The sequence below is a fragment of the Clupea harengus genome, chromosome 12 (genome assembly GCF_900700415.2).
Source record: "Clupea harengus chromosome 12, Ch_v2.0.2, whole genome shotgun sequence".
In the NCBI taxonomy this organism is placed as follows: Eukaryota; Metazoa; Chordata; class Actinopteri; order Clupeiformes; family Clupeidae; genus Clupea; species Clupea harengus.
Window position 1 is genome coordinate 23,555,098 of NC_045163.1, and position 24,333 is coordinate 23,579,430.

Genomic DNA, 24,333 nt, shown 5'->3' on the forward strand with positions numbered 1-24,333 from the left:
ACTTTAAACTAAAACTTGCACAGCTCCTGAATGTAGCCTACTCGTTGTGACTAGATGAAAATTCACATACAATGCACACTTAACACTGAACTCTCTCACCCAAAGGTTAATGGAGAAACACTGACCCCTCGTGGCCTGACACTAAGCCATTTTGCACCGGTACACTAGATGGCAGTATCGCACATGGTCTTCAAATGCTTCAAATGCTGTTCTGAGGCTAATGGAAAAGGGCGGAAGGGAAGTCAGTTAAAATGTAGACGCTAAAATAGCCCTGACAGATCCACGTGCGCACTCGTGGAGTCGAATGTGACTTTAGGTGACGTTTGAACGTTTGGACGGTCTGCAGCGCCTACATGCCGTCTTTTTTTACTTTAAACTTGGAATATCATTGGAGACCTGGCAATATCTTTACCTTAACACTGATGACAGCTTAAGCTGTTGTATTTTTGTTTGTGGCTATGGACATGTCAACCTGTGCTCATTACTCTTCTTTCTGTCACTAAATGCAGAATATTATAAATATAGCTACAAAACATAATTCTGAGTTGATTTGAGACGGAGGCGTGGCATGACAACATTTGCAACGTAACGGCGTCCGCAACAGGAATACTCTCCTAATTTGGCTGCATCTTCCTGCGCTGTCACCTCTCACCATGGTACAATTCTCCCGCGTGTGGAGCCACTGCTCTGTATTTACCGCCTTGCGACTTCAGAGAAGCTGGCTGAACTTTATTCAAGGGTCTTTGAGGTGTTCTAGCACAAAAGCGGCCCCTCGTTTTACAAGAATGGAGTATCAGGTAAGATGATCTAATCGAATTGTCATCATTTCAGTAGCGTTACACATGCATCGTCTAGCTAATTTTGAAATGCACTGATAGCAAAGTTTCCGACTTTGCAAACACTGTTGTTGTCTAGGGAGATGGCTGGCTAGTTGGTACATAGCTAACTTCAACGTCAGTGTTGTTCTGTTGGGGAGCCATTTCGTTTCTGATAGGTTAATATTGGACGGATTGCATCAGCCAACTGCTTGGATTTGTGCTTTAAGGGGTGTTGACAGTATAATGTCAGCTAAGTTAACTTATCTGGTTACCGTTAAGGCGCTCATGGTAGTGCTAGCTAGACAGCTATCGTATGCTTCGTTGGAAACGGAGGCGTACATAAAGTTGACATTCAATTCAGTACGTGTATTTTGGTCGACAGTTTGGCCGTTTTCCTAGTATAGGGTGTGTAGAATGGCATAAGAATGATTGGCTGCAAGTAACGTTAGCTCACGCGGGGGTTAACACACACGAATGAGCCAAGTGTGAAACTCGATGCGCGTGTTCTGCCAGAGGTTGTGACGCTACGGCATAATGTTGGTAGTGTGGGGAGTACGTTTGGTCCTCTGTCTTGAATGCCGATTGTTTTTTTTTGTTTTTTTTTCACTGACATTAGAGTAAGAAGTACTAAGTTTGCATGTGTAGTACCAGCACAGACGAGAGTGATGAATTCCTATCGAACTGGACTTGTCTTGTGCAAGTTATCAAACATTAACTAAATATTATGAAAGGACACACTGCAGTATCTGCAGTATCTTTGCATACACGGGTTCAGTGCTGTAGTTGGCTCGCAAACAGACATGGACAGCGAGTAAAAAAATTGCATTTGTATTTAACTATATTCAGTTCACTATGGTAAATGATAACAGAATTGTGTGAGGGCCTTGTGGCAAAATGAGTTGAAGGTTGTCCCATAGAGAGAATGCTCTATGGATCTGTTTGTGTCCGGGCCCTGAACTATAAGGTGTACAAGTGGTTTGTCAAGAGATTCCAGTGGAGTGATAGTGCGACTGTGGATCTTCTCTTCCAGGATGCGGTGTGCACACTCAACACACTGCAGACCAATGCCAGCGTCCTGGAGCAGGTGCGTCGGGAGCGGGGCCCTCCACAACACCAGCTCCAGGCCATGAAAGGCTTTCTGCAACGAGCAGGCCTCACGGTCAGTCCACCGCTCTCTCTTTTTTTCTCTCTCTCTGTCTCTCTCTCTGTCCCTTTCCTCCTTTATGGCTTAACCTTGTGCACATTCAGCACTAATGCTTCTGTTGGCTGTATAGTCTTTACCCTGATTGATTTATTTGTGCAAGTTTAGTGTGTCCCACTCAATGTCTTTTCCTGCTGAGTTCCCGTGTTCATCTTAAGTTAATTTCGAAGACGCATGCAAACCACTTAAAGCACTTAAACAGTTTGTGTTGCTCAAGACCACTTACACAGCCCACATGTTTTACACAACATCTGTGAACAACTGCTTCATTATATTGAAATGTGTTTTGCACACTCAGGTAGAGGAATTGGACCATTTAAATATTATTCACGTCACTGGAACAAAGGGCAAGGTGAGTTGTGTTTGTTTATCCATATGTGCTTATTAACTTAAGAGCCCCTTTTATATTGATGTGCTTGCATTCTAACATTCTTTCTTTACCCTAGGGATCAACATGTGCGTTCACCGAGCAGATTCTCAGAAGCTATGGCTTTCGTACTGGATTTTACAGGTATCATACCTAACTGCATGGGTTTGCTCGTGGGTGTTTAGTATAAGCTAACCACTTACTAGCAAGTACTAGCAAGTATATAATATGCTTTCTCAGGGTTGTGTAATCTCATGTTTGAATGACAGCCAGAGGCGTCGCACTGGACCTTGCTCTGCACGCCTCCTTTTGGCTTATGACCAACTTGGAGCAGTTCTCTGAAAATAAGTGAATGTTTCAAAAGAATTTTTTTTTGCATTATTAAGGATTAACTCCGTGTAAAAGTTTACCTTCATGTTGATTTTAAAGTGAAATGGGTGAATGAAGGCGATAAAGTATTTCCTGTGTGCTATACTTGCATTTGTTTTGTTGATTTGATGATATCTTTTAAGGTACTTATTCTTCAAGTCTTTGTGAATTTCAGTTCACCTCATTTGGTACAAGTCAGGGAGAGAATCCGGATTAATGGTCAACCTATTAGCAAGGAGCTCTTCACAAAGTACTTCTGGCAGGTATACGGCCGGCTGGACGAGACTAAGGTGGGTGAAACTGGTGAACTCCGCTTGACTCCAGATACGTCTGTGTTTGCCACAATCCATCTGCAACTGATATGGAACAAAGTTAAAAATAAATAAATAAAAAGGAAACCCAACCTGTACAGGAAAATGTGAATCAAGAAGCAAAATATTGTATATGCTCATTGCTTGAGCATAGCTTTGTTTTTCATACAAATGCAAAATCAAGCAAATTGCAGTCTGGTTGCGCAAGGGGAAAAGAGCCGTAGTTGTGGCTTTGCTCTGGCGCTAACACAGTCAGTCTATTCCTCATGGTTGCCGTGCCACCAGCCCCATGGCTATATCTAATCGGGTATTGCGGGGGAAATGTGAGGCGGTGTGTTTCTTAATGATTGTGCGCTTCCTCATGTGACATCTGCACACTTTCTTCATTTAGTTCAGTGACCTCAGTGTCCTCCTCCTCACTTGCATACAAAGTAATAATTGAGGTCAATGGCATGTGGGGGAGGCTTGTCCTCATAGTGACCTTTCTGTGTGACCTTCACTGATTCCTTCAGGACTGCCATGGGGGATTGATGCCAGCTTACTTCCGTTTTCTCACCATCCTGGCCTTCCACATCTTTCTTCAAGAAAAGGTAGACTACTCAACTCCTTTGTCCGCATGCTTTTTACGACAAGGGCAGACATGTGATCCACCTTAGTTGAAATGCCTGTCAGCTAGTGAGCAAACGGCAGTTAGGAAAAAATAGTTTCTGGTGCGGTCTGTGGTCATGTTTGAATTTGATGTGTGATCTTGCTGTTGCAGGTGGATTTGGCGGTTATTGAAGTTGGGATAGGTGGAGCCTATGATTGCACAAACATCATCAGGTGAAGGAGGAGTTAATAAACAATAACACATTTTAGTTACAGGGTAACTAATGCTTAAAACCCCAAACTGGTTTTGTCAGATTCCCCTGATTCTCATTCTCTTTTTCTTTCTCTCTCTCTCTCTCTCTCTCTGTGAGAGGATTGGCTATGGACCGTCCCCAACCAATAGCATAAGGAATTACATCTCATCTCATATCAAATCAACTATCTGTTCTGTTTTCTTTTTCTATCTTTTCCTTTTTTTATTCTTTCTATGTCTCTCTCTCTCTCCCTCCCTCTCTCTCCCTTCCTCTCTCTCTCTCCCTCTCTCTCTCTCTCCCTTCCTCTCTCTCTCTCCCTCCCTCTCTCTCCCTTCCTCTCTCTCTCTTCCTCCCTCTCTCTCTCTCAATCCCTCTCTCTCTCTCCCTTCCTCTCTCTCTCTTCCTCCCTCTCTCTCTCTCAATCCCTCTCTCTCTCTCTCTCTCTCTCTCTCTCTCTCTCTCTCTCTCCCCCCCTCCCTCTCCCTGTCACATGTAGTCCTCCCTGATTCCTCCCCTCCCCCTGCTATGGGTCCCCTGGTTCTGTTCCAGAGCACTCATCCCAGCGTGTCTAATGTTGGCTTTGTGTGCACTCAGGCTCTCGGAGCGACCCTCCATTTTGGCCTATAGCGTGCCTCTCCACCCCTCATGATGACCCTCCATTTTGGCCTATAGCGTGCCTCTCCACCCCTCATGATAACCCTCCATTTTGGCCTATAGCGTGCCTCTCCACCCCTCATGATGACCCTCCATTTTGGCCTATAGCGTGCCTTTCCACCCCTCATGAACTGTTCACATACATCACCTTGTTAGCAGCCATTTCAGGAGGGAGGCCAAGGTGGCCCTGAGGAGACACAAACATCTTACTGGAGTAAACATTTAAAACAAACACAGATGGTCACACATGCACGTGCCAAGTGATGAAGTTCATTGACTGTATGAAATCAAACGATCTTGTGTAACTGTAATTAACTGTGCGAACACTACAAAGTGGCATGTATTTTATTAGTATGATTTGTCATTTTCTCAGACGACCATGGGTATGTGGAATATCTTCGCTTGGAATAGACCACACGAGTATCCTGGGAGACACCATAGAGAAGATAGCATGGCAGAAAGGTGGCATTTTTAAGGTGAGTTTGTTTGATTTTTTTTCTTTCTGACTTATGAACCTTTGACCTCAACGTGGTATTTTCTGAAATCTAAAGTGTGTGTGTGTGTGTGTGTGTGTGTGTGTGTGTGTGTGTGTGTGTGTGTGTGTGTGTGTGTGTGTGTGTGGCACCCAGCCAGGAGTTCCAGCTTTCACAGTGAAGCAACCCGAGGGGCCCCTGACTGTCCTCCAACAGCGAGCAGAAGAAATGGGAGTAAGGCCTGCTCTTGTGTACTAGTCCAAAATAACCCCAGACCGCTACCGTTGTGGTGTCGGCCATAGACTAAGGCTGTTAGGCTCCTGAAGTGTGTTAAATAAATACGCCCATGTCACAGAGACTTTTTGACCTTTGACCCAGTTCTTAAACTCTTTTATCCGTTCTCCCTCCATCTCCTACAAAGTCGTCCAAATATGTCTCCCTGCCGTCAGAAGTGGATGTTGATGTTTGTTCCTTCTCTTTCTCTCTAGTGCTCTCTCTCTGTGTGTCCTGACCTGAGCGAGTATCCGGTAGATGAGGGCATCCTGCGTCTGGGTTTGGCTGGGCAGCACCAGTGCAGCAACGCCACCCTGGCCCTGCAGCTCAGCCACAGTTGGCTCCAGAGACGCTGCCTACCTGGTGTGTGTACACACACACACACACACACACACACACACACACACACGCTTGATAGTGGAGCAAATACAGTTGGCTCCAGCGACACTGCCTACCTGATGTGTACACGCACACATATACGCTTGATAGTGGAGCAAATACAGATACCGATATAAACACACACACACACACACACACACACACACACATTTCGCATCCTCTGCTCTTTTTGTTCAAATGTTTGTAAATGTTTTTGTGCATGTATTGTGCTCTACCTTTCATTCATGAACTGTATGAAGTGAACTCGTCAGCAATATTATGCAGATGTGTTGAAATGCTACTTTTATTGATAAGAATGCCATCAGTAATTATTGCACTCAGTGCAGAGTGGAAAGCAGCCAGACATTATCAGCCGAGCCCTGAGTAACGGTATTCTGTCTTCCAGATAAGCACCTCCCCTCTGCGGCCGTGTTCAGTGGCGTGATCCAGGCCAAAGCGTTCAAGCCCAGCCCCGTCATAGTGAAAGGTCAGCACCTCTTTGTAGCCCTCCTAAGACTGGCCACCTGGGGAACATCATATTGGAATTGCTCCTTTATGTCTTGCATGACTGCTAAGTGTGTGAGAAGTGAGGGTGTGCCGTGTTCTCTTTGTATTCAAGCTTTAAAAGTCTGATGGTATTTCATCAACCAGGCCTGGCGGACACGGTGTGGCCTGGCCGCACGCAGACCCTGAGGCGCGGCCACCTCACGTACTACCTGGACGGAGCGCACACCACGGGCAGCATGCTAGCCTGCGCCCGCTGGTTCAACGAGGCTGCTGCCCAACGCGAGAGCATGGCTGGGTCAGTTCTCATACTGCCCCCCCCCCCAGACACACACACACACACACACACACACTCACTCTTCTCTACTCTGTCTTTCATCTCCTCTTTCATCTGTCATCACACTCTTTTTATGCTTTATGATCGAGACGTAATCCTACAGGTGCCCTACCCTTCTTGTAGAGGGCTTTATAATACTCTTACATAATGCTCACCTTTCACAAACAACTGGATTGAACCTGTTGTATTAGGTTTAAATAGCTGGCGGCTTGGGTCACTTCATTGTCTCCCTGAAGAGAGGGTGAGTGTTTGTGCTCTACCCAAATCTAAACCATAGGATGGGCCTTGTGTGTGTTTACGTGTACAGAGGCCCGGTGGTGAGGGTGCTACTGTTCAATGCCACGGGGGAGAGAGACTGTGCCGCCATGCTGAAGCTTCTTGTGGTGAGTCTGCAACGCAGTTACACAGTAGAGAGCGGCTCAGGGGAAAGCTGCCATGGAAGCAACCATAATAGATACAATTATGGCAGAATTTTCATCTTAAACAAGCTAAATAACTTGTGCATCTGTTTCTGTTTTTTGTTTTGTTTTTTTTGTAGCCATACCACTTTGACTTTGCTGTGTTCTGCCCCAATATTACGGAGACGATAGCTACGTGTAACGCAGGTAAAGAACACGGACTGGAGTTAAACATGTGCACTGGCTGCTGTGTATTGTCTTCATGTTTACAGTGAGGGGAAGCTGGAGCTGTAATTGGTTTCTTTTTCTCTTTCTCTTGGCAGACCAACAGAACTTCAACGTCTCCGTGGAGAACATGCTCACACGTTGCCTGGACAACCAGCAGAGCTGGAGGCTGCTGACTGGCCAGGGCGAGAAGCCGGGGGCGGAGCTCCTGATCTCGGGTACCCTGCCTCGGGTTGCCGAGCGCCGGAACGACACACTGGTCTTCCCCTGCATCCTCAGCGCCCTCCAGTGGATCACGCAGGGCAGGGACTCTGTGCTGGCCGACCCAGGCAAACGGGTCATCCCCGTCAAGCCCAGTGTGGCCGCCAAGGCCTCGGCGCTCCGCGACGCCACCGAGATCCACGTCCTCATTGCCGGAAGCCTGCACCTGGTCGGGGGAGCCCTCAAACACCTGGACCCCGTATTTTCCTCTTAAGAAAAGGCCTGGTGCTGTGTGTTTGTGTTTGCACTGGGTGTGTAAGAGCACTGTCAAACTCCTCTGTCTGTTGGTAGAGTGATGAGTTAACCTTGGGAGACATCGATCAGATGTCCACCCACTGGAGAGTCAAGGAGGTTATAGCACTTAGTACACTCACACATAGAGTGTAATGCCGTCAGAGAGCGGTAACTAAATGTCTTTTATTCTGGTGCCCCACTTTATTATGTTGAGCAAAGCCAAATTCTTTGGTTGGTGCCTTACAGTGCCACCGTGACACATAAAAAAAAACGTCTTCATACTTGAAGCCAGCTGTTTACAGGAACTTTTGGGGGAAAAGGGTTTTGTACTCCTAAGATAAATTACATTTATGCTTTACCCTTTTCTTTTTTTTGTGTGAGGGTGTGACTTCCTCCTAATGGAGCTCCTTTTTTTAAAATCACAATGTCTCTGTAAGGATGAACTGGTTCATTGCGCTTTTGTACCAAATGGCAATGAGTTGTGTGAATGTGGATCTTTTTTTTTGTGTAATTGTATCTTTAGTTTAACATTTTTTTGGTTGATTTTCTTGGTGAATACCTATTGTCCTTTGAAAACCAGCTAAAATAAGTGTTGCAGGGTTATTCCCAGCGATTTGTATTGAATGAGAATTGTAATATAATTGTCCAGATGGATCATGTTGTATATGGTATTGGTTTAGAGCTAGACTAGCCTGACTGACTAGTAATGTGCTAATATGCTCCCTATATAGTGTGGAAGACAGTACACACTATCTACAAACCACACTTTCAGCTGTACAAATAGTTTACACACCCTCAGCTTAGCTGTTTTTTTGTTTCTGAGATCAGTGTGTCATCTGTGTGAGGTTTGTCCAGATTTTATCCAGACGTTGTGAATGGACCTGTTCTGAAATACGTTTGATCTCACTCTCGCTCCTGTCACGTACACTTGTTCCTTGAGGAAGCCACCAGTCAAACATACTGGCACTGCACACAACACAAAAGTTTGAGTGTCTTTACTCTGGGATCTATAATAGGTCAACTTCTGTGGTAGAAGAGCCCAGTGAGTGAGAGGATATGGAAACATTTTGAGGGTGGGGGTGTTGTAACTTACTGTGCACCTGAGCATTCTTTTAAATTCCTCTATTAAATCAAAAATGATGTATTTAATGGAATAAAATATAGGAGAGTTGTTTGTATTAAATATTTCAACACTAACTGCTTTTGGCTTCTCTCTCTGACCGTGTGTGTGCGTGTCATAAGAGTTCATACTCTTAGCCTAAAGAGGTAAAATCACATCGATTATAATGAAAGTTGCAATTATTGATGGTGTCATACATGCAAAACAATATCCGTTTCTTCAGTTTTGCCTCGCTGTACGAATATTATCTGATCCGTGGATGGATCGGATGAACTCTGTTTTGTGTGTATGATAAACACAGGCATTCATCTACAGCCTCGGTTCCCAAACTAAGGGTAAGCGATAACGTAACGATAACATTTCCGCTATAACGGAAAACGGACGGAATTCGCGGAATGTACCCTTTGAAACGGGGGGGGGGGGGTACCTAGCTGGAGATTGAATGTCTGAAAGGGTACGGGACTGTAAAAAGTTTGGGAACCACTGATGTACAGGTACATTTCTTCTCTGGAGTCGTGCCGTATGCTCGGTTTGTTGGACCAACACATTTACTGACGGCCAGCAGGTGGCGGTAATTTGTTTTAGTATCGAAACACCGGAAGTGAACAGTGCTGGACGAAGAAGTCAACAAGGATGCAGCGAGAAAAAACCGGAAACTCCGGCGCCGGCGATAAGTATGTATAAAGTGTATATATTAAACATTTTGGCATTTGTTGTCATAGTATTTGAATACTACTCCCTTTCGTGTTCAAATCAAGATATGGAAAATGAAAATGTGTCCTGTAATAATGACACATTTCGTTGTTTTGCCCAACTCCTCACTTCCGTAGGCCGGAGCGGGATGTCGCCATCATGTCCAAGTATTACGATGGTGTGGAATTTCCCTTCTGTGACGAGTTTTCAAAATATGAAAAGCTGGCAAAAATCGGCCAGGGGACGTTTGGGTACGTCTAAACCCACATTTGTTTGATACTTGGCCTTTTGTCACGTCACTGTTTACCTAGAGGTCCTGCGTTACCTAGCCTTGACATTGGCTAACGTTAGTTAGCAAGCTAGCTTATGACTCACAAAGCTAGCTAACGCTGAAAAGATTAGTTTTAGCCTGTTAGATCCTGTATGGTGCATCAAGCTAATACTTGATGCTCTTCTTGCACTGTCCATGCTGATATTGTGTGAACCATGTAGGCGGTTTAGAGTTTATGAAGCACCACTTGAACCTCAATAGTGTAACATTGTGTTGCTTGTGTACGTGAGGAATAAATTAATAGCATGCGAAATAAACGGCTTTTAGGCACATAATTCGTACCTAAACTCTTCACATCAAGCCGTTAATCACAACAACGTTACCCAGATATGTATTGTAAGGCATTGAAAAGACAAGCATGCCTAATGCCATTTTGGTGTTTGACTTTCATCTTTGTGATCCAGGGAGGTGTTCAAAGCCAAACACAGGCAGACTGGGAAAAAGGTGGCCTTGAAAAAAGTGCTAATGGAGAATGAGAAAGAAGGGGTAAGGCTTGTTTATCATGTTGAACAGAAATACGTACACAGAGGGGGCATTAGTCAGTCAGAATGTGGCGATGATGGTGTAGTCATGCCTCATTCCCCATTTTTCTCGGCAGTTCCCCATCACTGCTCTTCGAGAAATCAAGATTCTACAGCTTCTCAAACATGAGAATGTTGTCAACTTGATTGAGATCTGTAGAACGAAAGGTAAAATATGTGAGTGTGTCACCAACCCCCGATAATATATATATATATATAAATAAGGGCTCACTGAGTAGATTTTTGACTGCTCTCTCTTTGCCTCAGCCACCCAGTTCAACCGATACAAGGGCAGCATATACTTGGTATTTGACTTCTGTGAGCATGACCTGGCGGGCTTGCTCAGCAATGCTAACGTGAAGTTCACCCTCGCGGAGATCAAGAAGGTGATGCAGATGTTGCTGAATGGACTCTACTACATCCACAGAAACAAGGTAAGATATCCTTCGGCTGCAGCAGCACACAAACAAACAGGCAGTTTACCTGTAGATGTCACAAACCGTACTGATAGTCAGTAGCTCAGCTTTCAATACAATACTGTTTGCCAGTCGTCGTTCATTGGGTGTTTCATTACCTTTGCCCCATTTGCCTATCCTGATTACATACGCATGGAAGATTGAACAAGGTTGATTGCCTAAAACATTGCCAAGTGGCTTCTCATGAGTCTTGGCTCTGCTGGGAATGACATCACGATGGCCTACACCAGACAAAGCCTCGGATTTTTCCTAGTTTGGATCGTTTCCAGCGGGTGCAAACCCTTCTAAATAGATGCAGTGACGCTGCTGATTAGACAGCTTGATTGATGATTTACATTAAGGCAACGGAAGGCGTTAACATGGAAATGGAGTGGGTTGGAAAGTTGTCTAGAAAACGCCGGTCAGATGATTTTTTTTTTTTTTTTTTTATGTGGCTGACCTAATTAATGTGATTGTCCTCTTTCTTAGATCCTGCACCGGGACATGAAGGCAGCCAATGTGCTCATCACACGAGACGGCGTCCTTAAGCTGGCAGATTTTGGCTTGGCGAGGGCCTTCAGCTTAGCCAAGAACAGCCAGGGCAACCGCTACACCAACCGAGTGGTCACCCTGTGGTACAGGCCACCTGAGCTCCTTCTGGGTAAGCAGTATTTCCGACGTCTGCACATTACAGACATGTTGAGAGAGAGCATTGGCATCTAGAGGGTGGGCTGTGTTTTGTTGGTCCTATATAGATCAGGACGGATCAAGGAGATTGGGGGCAGTACATCACTACATTTGTGCATCCCTCCCTTACATTAACTTAGTCGAGGCAAACGGATCACTATAGGTCTTCAGTTAAGCACTCAAGCTTTTGAGCTAGCAGATTAACTGTTAACTTTAACTGATAGGCTAGTGAGCTACCTGTGGCTACCAACTACGTGATGGCCATGCTTACTTTGGCTGTGTTCGTAAATTCAACCCAACGCTCTGAAAATAGATTGATGCTCTGTTGTTTAAAAAAAATCCAAGTGGTCCACTTCTCCATGAATTAACAAACATGCTTCTGCTCATCTTCTGGTATTTTGTGTGTGTGTGTGTGTGTGTGTGTGAGAGAGAGATATATCCCATAACCTTATGTGACCTCAAGAAGTTACCTTTATTATTACTGGTTTACTTCAAAAGAACCCGTAGATTTCTCTCAACCATAATCTTAGAATTCCATGTCAGAATTTGGTGTCTTTACGCTTGCTTCAAGCCAGTTGTGTTGTGTTGTGTTGTATATTTTGTGTAAGTACAATGAGAGCCACCTAACCCGGAGTCAAATTCCTTGTTTGTGCAAATTTACCAATGAACGTGATTCTGACTCTGATTCTGATGTGTGCAGGGGAGCGAGACTACGGCCCTCCCATTGACCTCTGGGGAGCCGGGTGCATCATGGCGGAGATGTGGACCAGGAGCCCCATCATGCAGGGCAACACAGAGCAGCACCAGCTCACGCTCATCAGCCAGCTGTGCGGTTCCATCACCCCAGAGGTACAGCCAGTCTCAGTCTCTGTGGAGGGTTTTGCTTTTGTGTATTTGTGTGGACATAATGTACATGTATAACGCGGGGCCAGACCTGGCTTTGGCACTGTGTGGGGAAAGTACATGTTTTGAGACTGTTGCGCAACAATCGTGCTACTAGCTAGCGGCTAACTAGGATGGCTACTTTTCTACAAACAGCCCACAGGGTGACTGAAGCATCACATACCTTTTGCCCTTTTACAATTTCAATCTGAAGTGTAACTTTGAGCTTTGTCGTCCTGAGCAATTTGATTGGTTTAGAACTTTCGAACACTGACGTTGATCGTTCTCATGTATTTACACCACGTCGGCCCATGGTTGTCCCTAAATACGTTTAAGTTTAATAGACCTCTGCCACTGCTAGGCTAGCGAAGACCAGAATATTTGTCATGTGTGACTGCTTGTATCCTAATGTGCTTTTCATCCCTCCAAAAGGTCTGGCCAGGCGTGGACAAGAAGTATGAACTCTATCAGAAGATGGAACTACCCAAAGGACAGAAGAGGAAAGTTAAAGACCGACTGAAGTTCTACGTCAAAGACCCTTACGCCTTGGACCTGATCGACAAACTTCTTGTCCTCGATCCAAACCAGCGAGTAGACAGCGACGACGCTCTGAATCACGACTTCTTCTGGTCCGACCCCATGCCGTCTGACCTGAAGAACATGCTCTCCACACACAACACATCCATGTTCGAGTACCTGGCCCCGCCCAGGAGAAGAAGTCACATGCCCCAGCAGCCAGCCAATCAGAACAGAAACCCCACCACTACAAGTCAGACAGAGTTTGATCGGGTGTTTTGATTTGGGCGGCTGTAGTATTGAAGAAAAAACTTGGCTCAGTTGTGACAAAAAACAAAAAGACAAAAAAATGAGCCCTTTTATGTGTTATCCTCGTGTTTTCCTCTCCCCAGTATGACTAATGGGTCACAGAGATCTCTTTAGGTCTCTGAATATGGTGACTTGTACATATGAGCCCAAGAGATGGAGGCTTGCTGTCTACTGTGTGGTCTTGGAGCAGAGACCAGGTGAAAGGTGTACAGAGGCAGGATGCTATGGAAACACTACGTGACGAACCAGGCAGCGTTCAAGTCGGAAGCCAGAGCGGTCTTGTTGAAACTTACCTCAGAGTTGGTTGTTCTCTTTTTTTTATTTTGTCAAGGTTTCATTTGTGTTCTTATTTTTTTTTTTATATATATATATATTGTTTTTAAAGTGAGGATAGTTGTACTGGGTTTGTTTCTTGATGTATGTGGTACTTCTGAGTATAGTACAGCAATAAACCTCCAGATACAAATCTGATGCTCTTGTGTTTTTTTGCTGAAGCATTAGCATTACTGCAGTAAGGAAGCTGAATAGTATCACCTTACAGTCACAAGCACAATCTGAGAGCTGTTGGTAGATATGCACACATATATAGACCTGTGTTTACTAGGGCTGCAACTAACGATTATTTTGGTAATCGATTAATCTATCGACAATTTTTTCGATTAATCGACTAATCTAATGATTATTTCCCATAGCAAATTAAAATAACGACTCAAAATGTTGGATTTTGAATTTCAAATGTATTTGAGTAACAAATGTAATCATCATAATACATAAATTAAATAGTAATACAAATTAAAGTGCAAATATGCTTTTAAAAGTAAGGTTCAAATAAAGTTTTAAAAGTAACTCAAATTAGCAATCAAGCCTCTGCAAGTGCAAAATAACGCAAGAATAACTGGGCTGTGAGTGACATTCAAATTCAACTTATGAAATATTTTTTATCTTTTGTTTGAAGAATGCTAAGTGGAGGAGGTTAACTATTCAGAACAAACGAAAATACAGGCTACTCTGATAATTCACTGATTCACTACATTGCACTTAACATAACTGAAATAGCGTTAGCAAGCATCCTCCATGAGACGTTTTGTATTCCAACATGTAAGCTTAAACCTTACTATAAGTTATAGATATATCATTTATGTATGATAATTGCTGCTAGACACTCACTGTTCTTGTGCTCCCACAGCTCATTCTCTTTGAAATACTGGAATAGTGCTTCTTTAACTACTAATAATTGACCATCATTGAGAAAAATGACAACTTTTCTGTTAGCCATATCTCATATGCAGCAGCTACTAAAGCTAGCTTTGTTTATTGTTTCCATGGTAACATGAGCCGTCTCAGAATAATTCGCTTTTCAGTCGGCCATTTCTGATATGCAGCACATGAAGGTATGAGAACGGAGGGCAAAAGAAAACGGTGCATGATTTGTATGCTAGGCTATTTCTCAATGATGGTCAATTATTATTAGTTAAAGATGCACTATTTCGCACTTCCTATAGTGCATTGCAATGCCGAATGAAAATCACCGGTAGCTCTGCTAGCGTCTGCCAAAAAAAAATAATTATATTTAAATAAATATATTTATATATTTATATTTAAACATTTTTTTTTATATATATATTTTATGACGCGTCGACAATCAAAATCATCGTCGACAATTTTTCACAATCGACGTCGTCGATTTCGTCGACTAACCGTTGCAGCTCTAGTGTTTACCTGCTTTCACTACTCCCGCTTCAGTGGAGTGGTACGTCTTGCTGGCCCTGTAGTGTCCTACCTATCACTGTGTGGTTCCTTTCCACACTTTTACTAGTCAGACCCCTTCATTGCATATGGTCTTTCTAACCTGTGTCCTGCTCCCTGCTTTATTCAAGCCTGGGGTTAGAAATGCACACTCCCCTTATCTGGCTGGGCCTTTCACAGCATCCTTGCCTGGTGCTGATCTGCTCAAGCTTCTTCGGTTCTCTTGACTCGATGTCAAAGGGGTAAGGTCTTCCATATCAGCAGTTAAGCAGCACAACCTAGTGCACAACAACCATGTTTTCACAGACTGACCAGTGGTATTTATATTTGGTGTGGATTCTGTGTGATGTTGGCATTGAAGCATTGTTTTTCCCAGAGATTAAGGATTTCTGTCTACCTTGGTGGCATTTATCAAGGCAGGGTTACTGATTTAGCCGTCTAATTTATATATTCCTTATCCTTATAAAGGATGTATCTATATCCAATAGAGGATATATTTATTTATATTTCATTTATTATAAATCTAATTAAAAGTAAGTGCATAATCTAAAGATAAATAATGTAATTCAATTAAGAGTAAAGTGCTGTAAGAATAAAGTACACATTTTGGAGCTCAATCATAGGCACATACAGAGAGAAATGTTTTTAACCTGGATTAAACAATTGCTACATTTTCTACATTGACAGATTCAAGTTCTGGCAGTTAGTTCTAGCTTCATGTAGCTAAAGGCATTTTTAGTTAAATGCTGCTTCACCATGTAAGGTTTGGACTCGGCTCTGCTAGCTGATCTGAGCCCATGAATATACTCTGTTTATAGTTTTTAAGCACATTCAAGATGTTTTCTGGTCCCAAACCATTCAGTGATTTATAGACTGGTAGCAGCACTTGAAATCTATTCTGTAACTTACTGGACGTTGATGTGAAGATTCCTATCCACTTTTTCAAACGATATTCTGTGATCTACAGTGTCAAAGGCAGCACTGAGAACCAGAACTGATATTTCACCTGAATCAGTCTTCAGCTGTGTATCATTTAACACTATATTTATAAGAGCTGTTTCAGTACAGTGAGGTCGGAAGCCTGATTGAAATTTGTCAAAACGACATCATGATTTCAGAAAATTACTGAGTTGATTGAAAACAACTATTTCAATTAATTTAGCTCTGAAAGGAAGATTTGAGACAGGTCTAGAGTTGTTACAGTTTTTCTCAATTGCTTACACACATTTTTTGAAAGCATGCCTCATTTTCTCAAAACTCTAAACCACTCACACAAAATGCAAAACCCTTTATATCTCCTGCAAAATGCTACTTTGCTTTCAAAACAATGTTGTCACCTCAAAAGGGTATTTTGTTTTCAAATGACAGACAGACCACTATATATGTGCAGACATTTCTAAGCATCGGTTGAACACTGATATGCTAAATGGAAAACACTACTATGAATGGGAAAACACCAGTATGAAGGCATTATCAGGAGCATTAAGCCTTTTCATGTTCAGTGTTACTGTACGCTTACTCCTATAGTAAAATATAACTGTATAATATTTTTACTCAAATATAAAACAACACACAAATATACAGTAACAACAAAAATATTACATGACTTACTTGCACATAGTCATAGCATAATTGTTTGGCTCTGTCAGAGTTTCTGTCAAAAAGCACCCTGTACACCTGCTTCATTCTCAAGGTATTCCGCTTTAGAACATGGTCAACTGTGGCTAGGCTCACTGTATTGATGTTTAGGAATTTGTGTTGGTCATCAATGGTTGCACTTTGTATTTGTTTACAGTCATTTTCCAAATACAGTACAATGTAAAATACTCTAAATACAATAATAATATGCTCCTGATAAGGCATTCAAACTAGTGTTTTCCTGTCATAGTAGTGTTTCTTACCTATTCTCTCTTCTGAATGTCTGGAGAATGGATGCAACTGAGAAGCGGCTTATGTTTGGTTGAACCCTCTGGCCAGCCTCCTGCATGGTCAAACCATGGTTGACCACATGGTTGACCACAGTGGCCCGAATCTCATCAGAGATAATGGCTCTCCTTCTTGCTCTTCCTCTTCCTCCTCGTCCTCCTTCTCGTCCTCTTACCCTCACCTCTGTCTCTCTGATCTCTTCTACCTTCCATGTTGCCATCCATTGTTCTCCAAACCAGGAGCTCACCTGTGGTCCTTATTTAATAAAGCTTTGATTTCAAATTGCACAACAGCCTTGGAAATGGAAGTTTTGCCATTTGAATAGCAGTGTGTTCTGTCTGAACACAAGGAGGTTTTGGCATTGATGAAGTGTGCAAAGTAGAGATGATTGTGTGTTGTGTTTTGAAGAAAGTGTGGTTTACAATTAAAATCTGTGTTTAAAGCAGATAATTGTATGTTGTGTTTTGAAGAAAGTGTGGCTAACAATTAAAAACTGGGTCTAAAGCAGATAATTGTGCTTAGAGTTTAGCAGAATTGGTTTAGGGAGTTGGCACATGAGTTACAGGTTGTGGTCATTGTGTCATAAGTTCCAGTTTTTGTGTGTAAACAATCGAGAAAAAACTGTAAACACAGAGGCATCCAGAGTTCTCTTCAAGATTTAGTTTCTAGTGCATGCCCCAGATTTTGTGGATTTCCAGGATTTATTCTGCAGATTATCTGGCTTAATGAAATTTCACATAAAATACAGCCAGGAAAGTGGGGCTGTTAATTTCTGTATGGGTTTTCTGAAGGGAATCAGTCTATATCTGGCGTCAGTCAGAAGTTATGTCATTAAATCATAGTTTTTGATCTGGTCATGGGATACTCAATATGAACCTTTAACAACATTTCCATTCTGTGACTGCTGTCACCATTCTTGATGGCTTTAATTTGTAATAAACTCACTTTACCACACTAATCTGAAAATGTCTATCTACCATCCTTAGTCCATCACAGAGTAACCTCTCCCTGTTAATGACTTCAGCCATCTACAGCCACTTACATCCCATTATCAATGAAGATTAAAGTGGATTCAACGAGAGACCATTTTACATGTCAGTGCATGTCAGGTTTGTCCATTTCACTGATCCCAGTGTATATAACTCTTAATAAAACAACTTCAACAGTAATGGTCAAACCTGTTATTTACACATGAATAGAATTATCTGCATGGAGTGAATCTTATCAACACACTTGGTAGCGATACATTTAGAGCCTGTTCTAAAGGTACATTTAGAGCCTGTTCTAAATCCATTTATAGAATATATTTACAACGTACAACCACACTGCTTCCATAAGACATGCGTATTCTTGGAGCTTGTATGTTCCACGAGCCCTAAATGATCCTATTACTACAACGCTGTCGGTTATCACAGTAACGTGGTGCTGGTTTCAGCTGCTGTGATGACCCATCTATTTATATGATTTGAGAAGGACCTGAAGCCTCGTGCAGTCAGTCCTGACGGCTCAGGTCCTAACCTGTGTGTACGTCAAACACATCAAGTCTCTTCTCTCGAGCACACGGTTCAGGTGGGTGTCTGCTCCACAGCCCTGTCCTTGCTTGCGCTGCCAACTCGTCCCCTTCAACTTAATCTCCTTACTACTCTAAATGGGGCCACACTTCCTGCTCCCCCGCCTTAATTCAGATTGACAGCAGCGATGCCGCAGCGTTTACGCACATGCTTTGTTGTCCTGTAAACTCAGACTACAGAACCACATCACTACCACATCACCCCATTGTTGTTTCTTGTAGAAGAGGGCAGTATTTGCCCTACGTGGAAAAAAGAGCGGACATAGAGGAGAGCCCATGATCTGTTCAAAGACAGTGTTACATAATAGTTTCATTAAGCTTCAACATTTCTTCTCCTTGCACATTTTAAATGGACTGGATTATAATATATAATATACCGGAACCAAAAGGCGGAGGAGTATGGTCCCCGTGGAAGACCTTGGCAGTGGCCTCCTCTTCTGTTAACAGCTGCTACCTGTTGGTTTCTTTAATCATTTAATTAAATTTAGCCAAGAGGCTTTACATTCAAGTCTTGGTGATGCGTAGGGTGCCAACTGCTTGAATTGTGCTTAACGTATCCATGAGGCAAACCACTGTTTCATTGCTTATTTCATTTTATCAAAGTTGTTGTAGAGATTAGGAAATGTACATTTTAAACATGAAAACTAACAAACCAATACTGAAATAAGGAAAGTTGAGAAGATTCATCACTCATTGGTGTTTATTTGTTTCTACAAATGTATTAGATAAGTACTAATTGATAAACTCTTAATAATCAGCTTGTTCAACTTTCATACAATGACAGTGATACCAAAGTTATAAATAGATACAAATATCATACTGCACAGTTTAATGTAGTTGTTGATGTGGCAGTTCTATAAAGCAATTTGACATTCGTTACACTTTTTACATACACCAACCACAAGCTACTTGTACTTGCTCTGTGTGTGTTTATTTTGAAACACCTGGGTATAATAGCCTTAAAATGCGGACATAATTCACAAATAATCTCATTTTCCATAGCTGGCTCAGGGTCCTAATCCAATTTGAGGCACTTACACTACAGTGAGTTCATAGACCATGTTGAAAACAGAAGGGTCATTGCGGTGAATATTAAGCTTTCTAGTACAAGTCTTTTATATACTTAATACATGTTTAGAGGTTATAACTAAATAAGTACTGTTTAAATACATGTCATATATCTGTTTTGTCTTAGATTTAAATGTCTGATGTTAAATGTCCAAAGGTCCAAAAAGTAAAGAAAGAACAGGGATTACCACACACCTGTCTTTTAAGAGATATTTGGTTAATAATAATTATAATAGTAATAATAATAATAATAATACACTATATTGATTTAATATAATAATAATATTTGGTTTCACGTCCATGTGTCTGTCCGTGACAATCAGCATTAGCCGTATGAGGTGAATTTGAATGAAGAGGAAGCTGAGGAAACACTGATCTTCACTGATCAACCCTCCATGAATTTCAGGGCCCAACCCTGTAGGTCAGTGTCTGCATTGTCTTCACATGCTTACCCTCACGCTTCTCTCCTTCCTCTTCCTCCCTCTCTCCCTCCCTCACGCTTCTCTCCTTCCTCTCCCTCTCTCTCTCTCTCTCTCTCTCTCTCTCTCTCTCTCCTTCCTCTCTCTCTGTCTCTCTCTCTCTCCCTCTCTCACTCTTCACTCCTTCCTCTCCCTCTCTCTCTCTCTCTCCCTCTCTCTCTCTCCCTCCCTCTCTCTCCCTCCCTCACGCTTCTCTCCTTCCTCTCTCTCTGTCTCTCTCTCTCCTACCCTCACGGTTAGCCTCATGAAAAAAAAAACATTCTGATGGTGAAATTGAAGATCTTGAGTCTAAAATATTGAACAGATGGACACAACAGCCTTTTATTTACTTAATACATGTTCAGATATTATGACTAAATAAGTATTGTTTACATATACATATTTCTGCTTTGTCTTAGATTTACTTCTGATGTAAAATGTCCAAAGGTCCAAAAAGTAAAGAAAAAACAGGCTTCACCACACAATAGAAGATCTTGAGTCTAAAATATTGAACAGATGGACACAACAACTGGACCCAGTGGCGGCACATCCTCGCTCTGTCACCTCATGCTCTGACCTCCGTGCTTTTACTGTCCGCTGTAAACGCTTGAGTAGACGCAGCCCAGCGGGTTTATTGCACCACAGCTATAATCAGCATTAGCTGCTCGTTACCCCATAAAGTGCCTGTGGTCCTGTGGTCCTGTCTCCAGCTTCGGCCAAACAGTGGACTCCACTGTCAATGCCAATACTATGGGCAGCATTCTTACAGGATTACAGATGGCTGATGTGTCATTCATGCTCATAGTTTTTTCAATGGCAATTTCATCTCAGATATTTTGGAACACTAGTAAGAAATCAAGCCACCATGCCCCAATTGGAAAGAAGCTCAGCGTATTCAAAGTTGTCCACTTTGGTCTCAACTGAAGCTCCACTTCTGCGCTCTCCTAGTAAATATCTCAGACCGATTGTCCGTGGATGCCCCCAAAGCTGTAGACAAGGTAGCCCACCAAGTGTTTGTATAGCATGGGGTTATTTGTATTCGCTTTGATTGTGTAGTAAGGAGATTAAGTTGTTACTCTCAGCAGGTGTCATCGATGTAAAGATGTTTATTGAGGACAAATCACCAGGTCGGTTGAATAGGCTGTATATTCTGTAGCTGATTGAGTACTGCTGAAATGAATATTCTTGTTGACATGTATTCAGTGTGGTAAATGGCAACGCCGTGTATAAATGTAATTTAATAATGCTTGACTGGAGGTTCAGGAGTTCCCTCAGGAGTTTTCAGCATTTGTTTTCCCGCAGTGGTAGACAAACACCTAAAAACAAATCAGTGTAATACAACTGTACTTTGCTAAGACTTGATGACGTGTTCATCCTGTTTATGTTGATGAGTCAAGGATCTAGCAGAATGTGCTGCTGCTGCTGCTGCATCAAAACCACTTGTTGCTGTGCACGTGGCTGTCAAAAGGAAGCCTCCGTATCTAGTTCTGACACCCACGCATCTTTTCAAGGACAGACCTGTGAGCGCTTGCCTGTCCTATCCTCCCCTACTGCGTAGCGCCATGTGTCATATCTCGTCAGCACACGTTGCCTTCCAGTGCGGTTTCATCTTGGGACACTCCATGCTATTCTTGCATGTGATCTTCACGCGGTCGTACAAAACATTTCTTAAACAACAGATAATTCTCATGACTAATGCCATGAGCAACTGAAACGTGTTACACTCAGCAGACCTACCAAACAACCCCCTGACTCAAGTCATTACTTTGTCCATTATTTTGTCCATGGTTTATCTGCCGTTAGGGTTCTGGGATAAAAGTTAGTTACAAATGGATCTATAGATCTGATCAGACAAATGGATCAATAGATTGATGATTAGCGTCTATTGTTTGTGTGTCTGAACCAGTGGGGAGGGGCCTTATCTAGGCTCTTGAGTGATGGGGTGTTTGGTGAGGTCCCTGTTAGTCAGGGTCCCTGTTAGTCAGGTCCCTGTTAGTGAGGTCCCTGTTAGTGAGGGTCCTGTTAGTGTGGGTCCCTGTTAGTGAGGGTCCCTGTTAGTGAGGTCCCTGTTAGCGAGGTCCCTGTTAGTGAGGTCCCTGTTAGTGAGGGTCCTTGTTAGTGAGGGTCCCTGTTAGTGAGGGTTAGGGTTAGTGAGGTCCCTGTTAGTGAGGTCCCTGTTAGTGAGGGTCCTTGTTAGTGAGGGTCCCTGTTAGTGAGGGTCCTTGTTAGTGAGGGTCCCTGTTAGTGAGGTCCCTGTGTCAGGAGCAAGCTATACGTGTGTCCCTGGTAGTGAGGTCCCTGTTAGTGAGGTCCCTGTGTCAGGAGCAAGCTATACGTGTGTCCCTGTTAGTGAGGTCCCTGTGTCAGGAGCAAGCTATACGTGTGTCCCTGGTAGTGCTGAGAGCTTAAACTCAACCACCAGGCTCTATGCCCATTGAGTAAGAGACTGGGATTTAGTGTGGCTGTACCAAGGCTGTACTACATGCTGTTCTGCAGAGAGTTAAGCCCCCCTCACTCTCACACTCAGCAGTACCCATCACACTGGTGCTGCTGGTGTTTCCATGGATGAGGCATGAAAGCCTCGAGGTGGATTTCTCTCCCCATGACATGGATCCACACTTCAGGAAAATCCGCTCGGCGTAAAAGGACAAAAGTGCACGGAACACGCTCAAGATTCTGTGTGTGTGTGTGTGTGTGTGAACAGGCTGCTGCTGATGTGATAAGTCACACTCTTCGTACACACTGGGGTAACTTGCCGTTTTGTCGGTGAAGATTTGAATGGGATGCCCCCATGTGAAGCACAAGTAGTCAGGGTTCCCATTGAAGCGTGAGGTCAGCCAGGCGGGTCACAGCGAGTGAACCTGCTCTGGCAGGGAGTGTGTGGGTGGGAGTGGCCACTCCGTCTGCTCCAGGCCACGTTTTCCCCGCCGCCTCACTTCCTGGGTGATTACACAGTCTTACCCCAGCCAAGCTCTGCCTGTCCAGAGGAACGCTGCGCTCATTAGTGACAGAGCATGGGTGCCTGTAGCACGGCGGACACAGAGCAGTGCTGAATGGACTATCGAACTCCAGGATGCCAGAATCAGAGACACTGAAGTGAACTCTTGGTTTTTTTGTTTGTTTTTGTTTTGTTTTGTTTTTTTGCTCCAAAAAGGCTTGAAGTCCCTCGCTTTTGCCATGGAGTTGAGCAGAATACATTCAAGTTTCCACAAAGTCCTCTTCATCACTATGATGATGTTCAAATGGGGTGAGTCATATCGTTTCCTAATATCTACTTATCTACATCCACCGAAATAATGAGAGGCCGGAAATGTACAGTACCTGTGGAATGCAGGTTCCACTCTCTGCCAGGCTTTTCAAACACAGACTTTTAATTGATTTTTTGAGGTTAATGAACTTATATTATTAATAAAGGCTGTTTTGAAAAAAGTCTGACAAGTAGTTTAGGGGTGCCATTGTCTATGTTGTAAAAACAAACAAACAGATGAGCGGTCAGATTTATTTATTACTTAACGCACTCTCATCTGAATTTCCTTTCAGTAAATAAATAAATACCACTAAATACAGATTACATTGTGTTGAAATGCAAGATATTCAAAACATTTAGTATCATGAGGTAGGTTTCTCTCGTTAAAACATTTTGTTGTGTAAGTAAAAAAGATATACTTTATTAAAAAGTTATGTTGGCAGTCACAATATTTCACAAATAAACAAATTCACAAATAAACATTCAAAAAATGCACCACACAATTGGGCATGTTAGTTTTAAAGAGTTTCTTTTTTGATTTCTCTTCCAATGCTCTCTACCTCTCTCCCTCTCTCTGTGTAATGATTGGTACACTTGTTGCTAAGCTTTGAAAGTAGTGCCTGCCACCCCCTTTTCTCCTTGTCTCCCACTCGTGTTTGGAGAGGTGTATAGTATGGGTGTGCGGTGCAGCCAAGGGTCTCGGAAAGGGTCTTTTCTTCTTTTGGCCTATTTCTCTCCCCCCCCCCCGCTGCACCCCCAATAAGAGAGTCTGGTATAGACAGCTAAGGGGGGTGGGCCGCTGCCATTGTTGCCCCGTCACCATGACGACAGGCTCTGAGTAATTTCGAGGGCATTACGGGGTGCCTATGAAGGATTGGAATTTTGGGCTAATCACTTTTAACGAACACTGTTTGCTTTGGCCACGAACAACCCTTGTTTGGATGAAAACTGCCGTTTGTCTGATTAAAATCACAACTTTCATCAAACTTCCATAAAGATTACAACAGAAGAGCCTGTAGTTGCGCTGAATCACGCAAGCATATAGGGATTGGCTTTAAAAATGACTAAAAAGGAAAAGAAAAAGTTCTCATACATTTTTTTCCTTTATACTGAAGAGATTCAGAACAGTGGATCAAGCACATGTTATTTTGTTTCTCAG

At 42.9% G+C, this 24,333-nt stretch overlaps 3 protein-coding genes across 4 annotated transcripts in view; all 3 read left to right on the forward strand.

The window, feature by feature from the left end:
* The first annotated feature begins 212 nt into the window (after window positions 1–212).
* fpgs (folylpolyglutamate synthase) lies at window positions 213–8,842 on the forward strand. Its single transcript, XM_031577550.2, has 15 exons — window positions 213–797; window positions 1,849–1,977; window positions 2,318–2,371; window positions 2,466–2,530; window positions 2,931–3,045; window positions 3,579–3,656; window positions 3,827–3,888; window positions 4,936–5,038; window positions 5,192–5,269; window positions 5,524–5,671; window positions 6,093–6,173; window positions 6,338–6,488; window positions 6,835–6,910; window positions 7,066–7,132; window positions 7,249–8,842. The coding sequence occupies exons 1-15, from the start codon at window positions 654–656 to the stop codon at window positions 7,623–7,625; spliced, it is 1,728 nt and encodes a 575-aa protein (XP_031433410.1). The 5' UTR covers window positions 213–653; the 3' UTR covers window positions 7,626–8,842.
* Window positions 8,843–9,335: 493 nt separating this feature from the next.
* On the forward strand, window positions 9,336–13,625 carry cdk9 (cyclin-dependent kinase 9 (CDC2-related kinase)). 2 transcript variants are annotated; one of them, XM_012839906.3, is made up of 8 exons: window positions 9,336–9,439; window positions 9,596–9,709; window positions 10,194–10,275; window positions 10,388–10,487; window positions 10,578–10,744; window positions 11,255–11,426; window positions 12,153–12,301; window positions 12,767–13,625. In XM_012839906.3, exons 1-8 carry the CDS (start codon window positions 9,399–9,401, stop codon window positions 13,130–13,132), a joined length of 1,191 nt encoding a protein of 396 aa, XP_012695360.1. In that variant the 5' UTR covers window positions 9,336–9,398; the 3' UTR covers window positions 13,133–13,625. The 2 variants fall into 2 exon arrangements, with proteins under 2 accessions (XP_012695360.1, XP_012695362.1); XM_012839908.3 differs by having other exon boundaries at window positions 10,388–10,478.
* Window positions 13,626–22,655: 9,030 nt separating this feature from the next.
* Window positions 22,656–24,333, forward strand: part of crb2a (crumbs cell polarity complex component 2a) — a 21,849-nt gene continuing 20,171 nt past the window's right edge. The window contains exon 1 of the mRNA XM_012839862.3: window positions 22,656–23,174. Coding sequence (XP_012695316.2) covers window positions 23,105–23,174 — 70 coding nt within the window. The 5' untranslated portion in view covers window positions 22,656–23,104. The remainder of the gene's footprint in view (window positions 23,175–24,333) is intronic.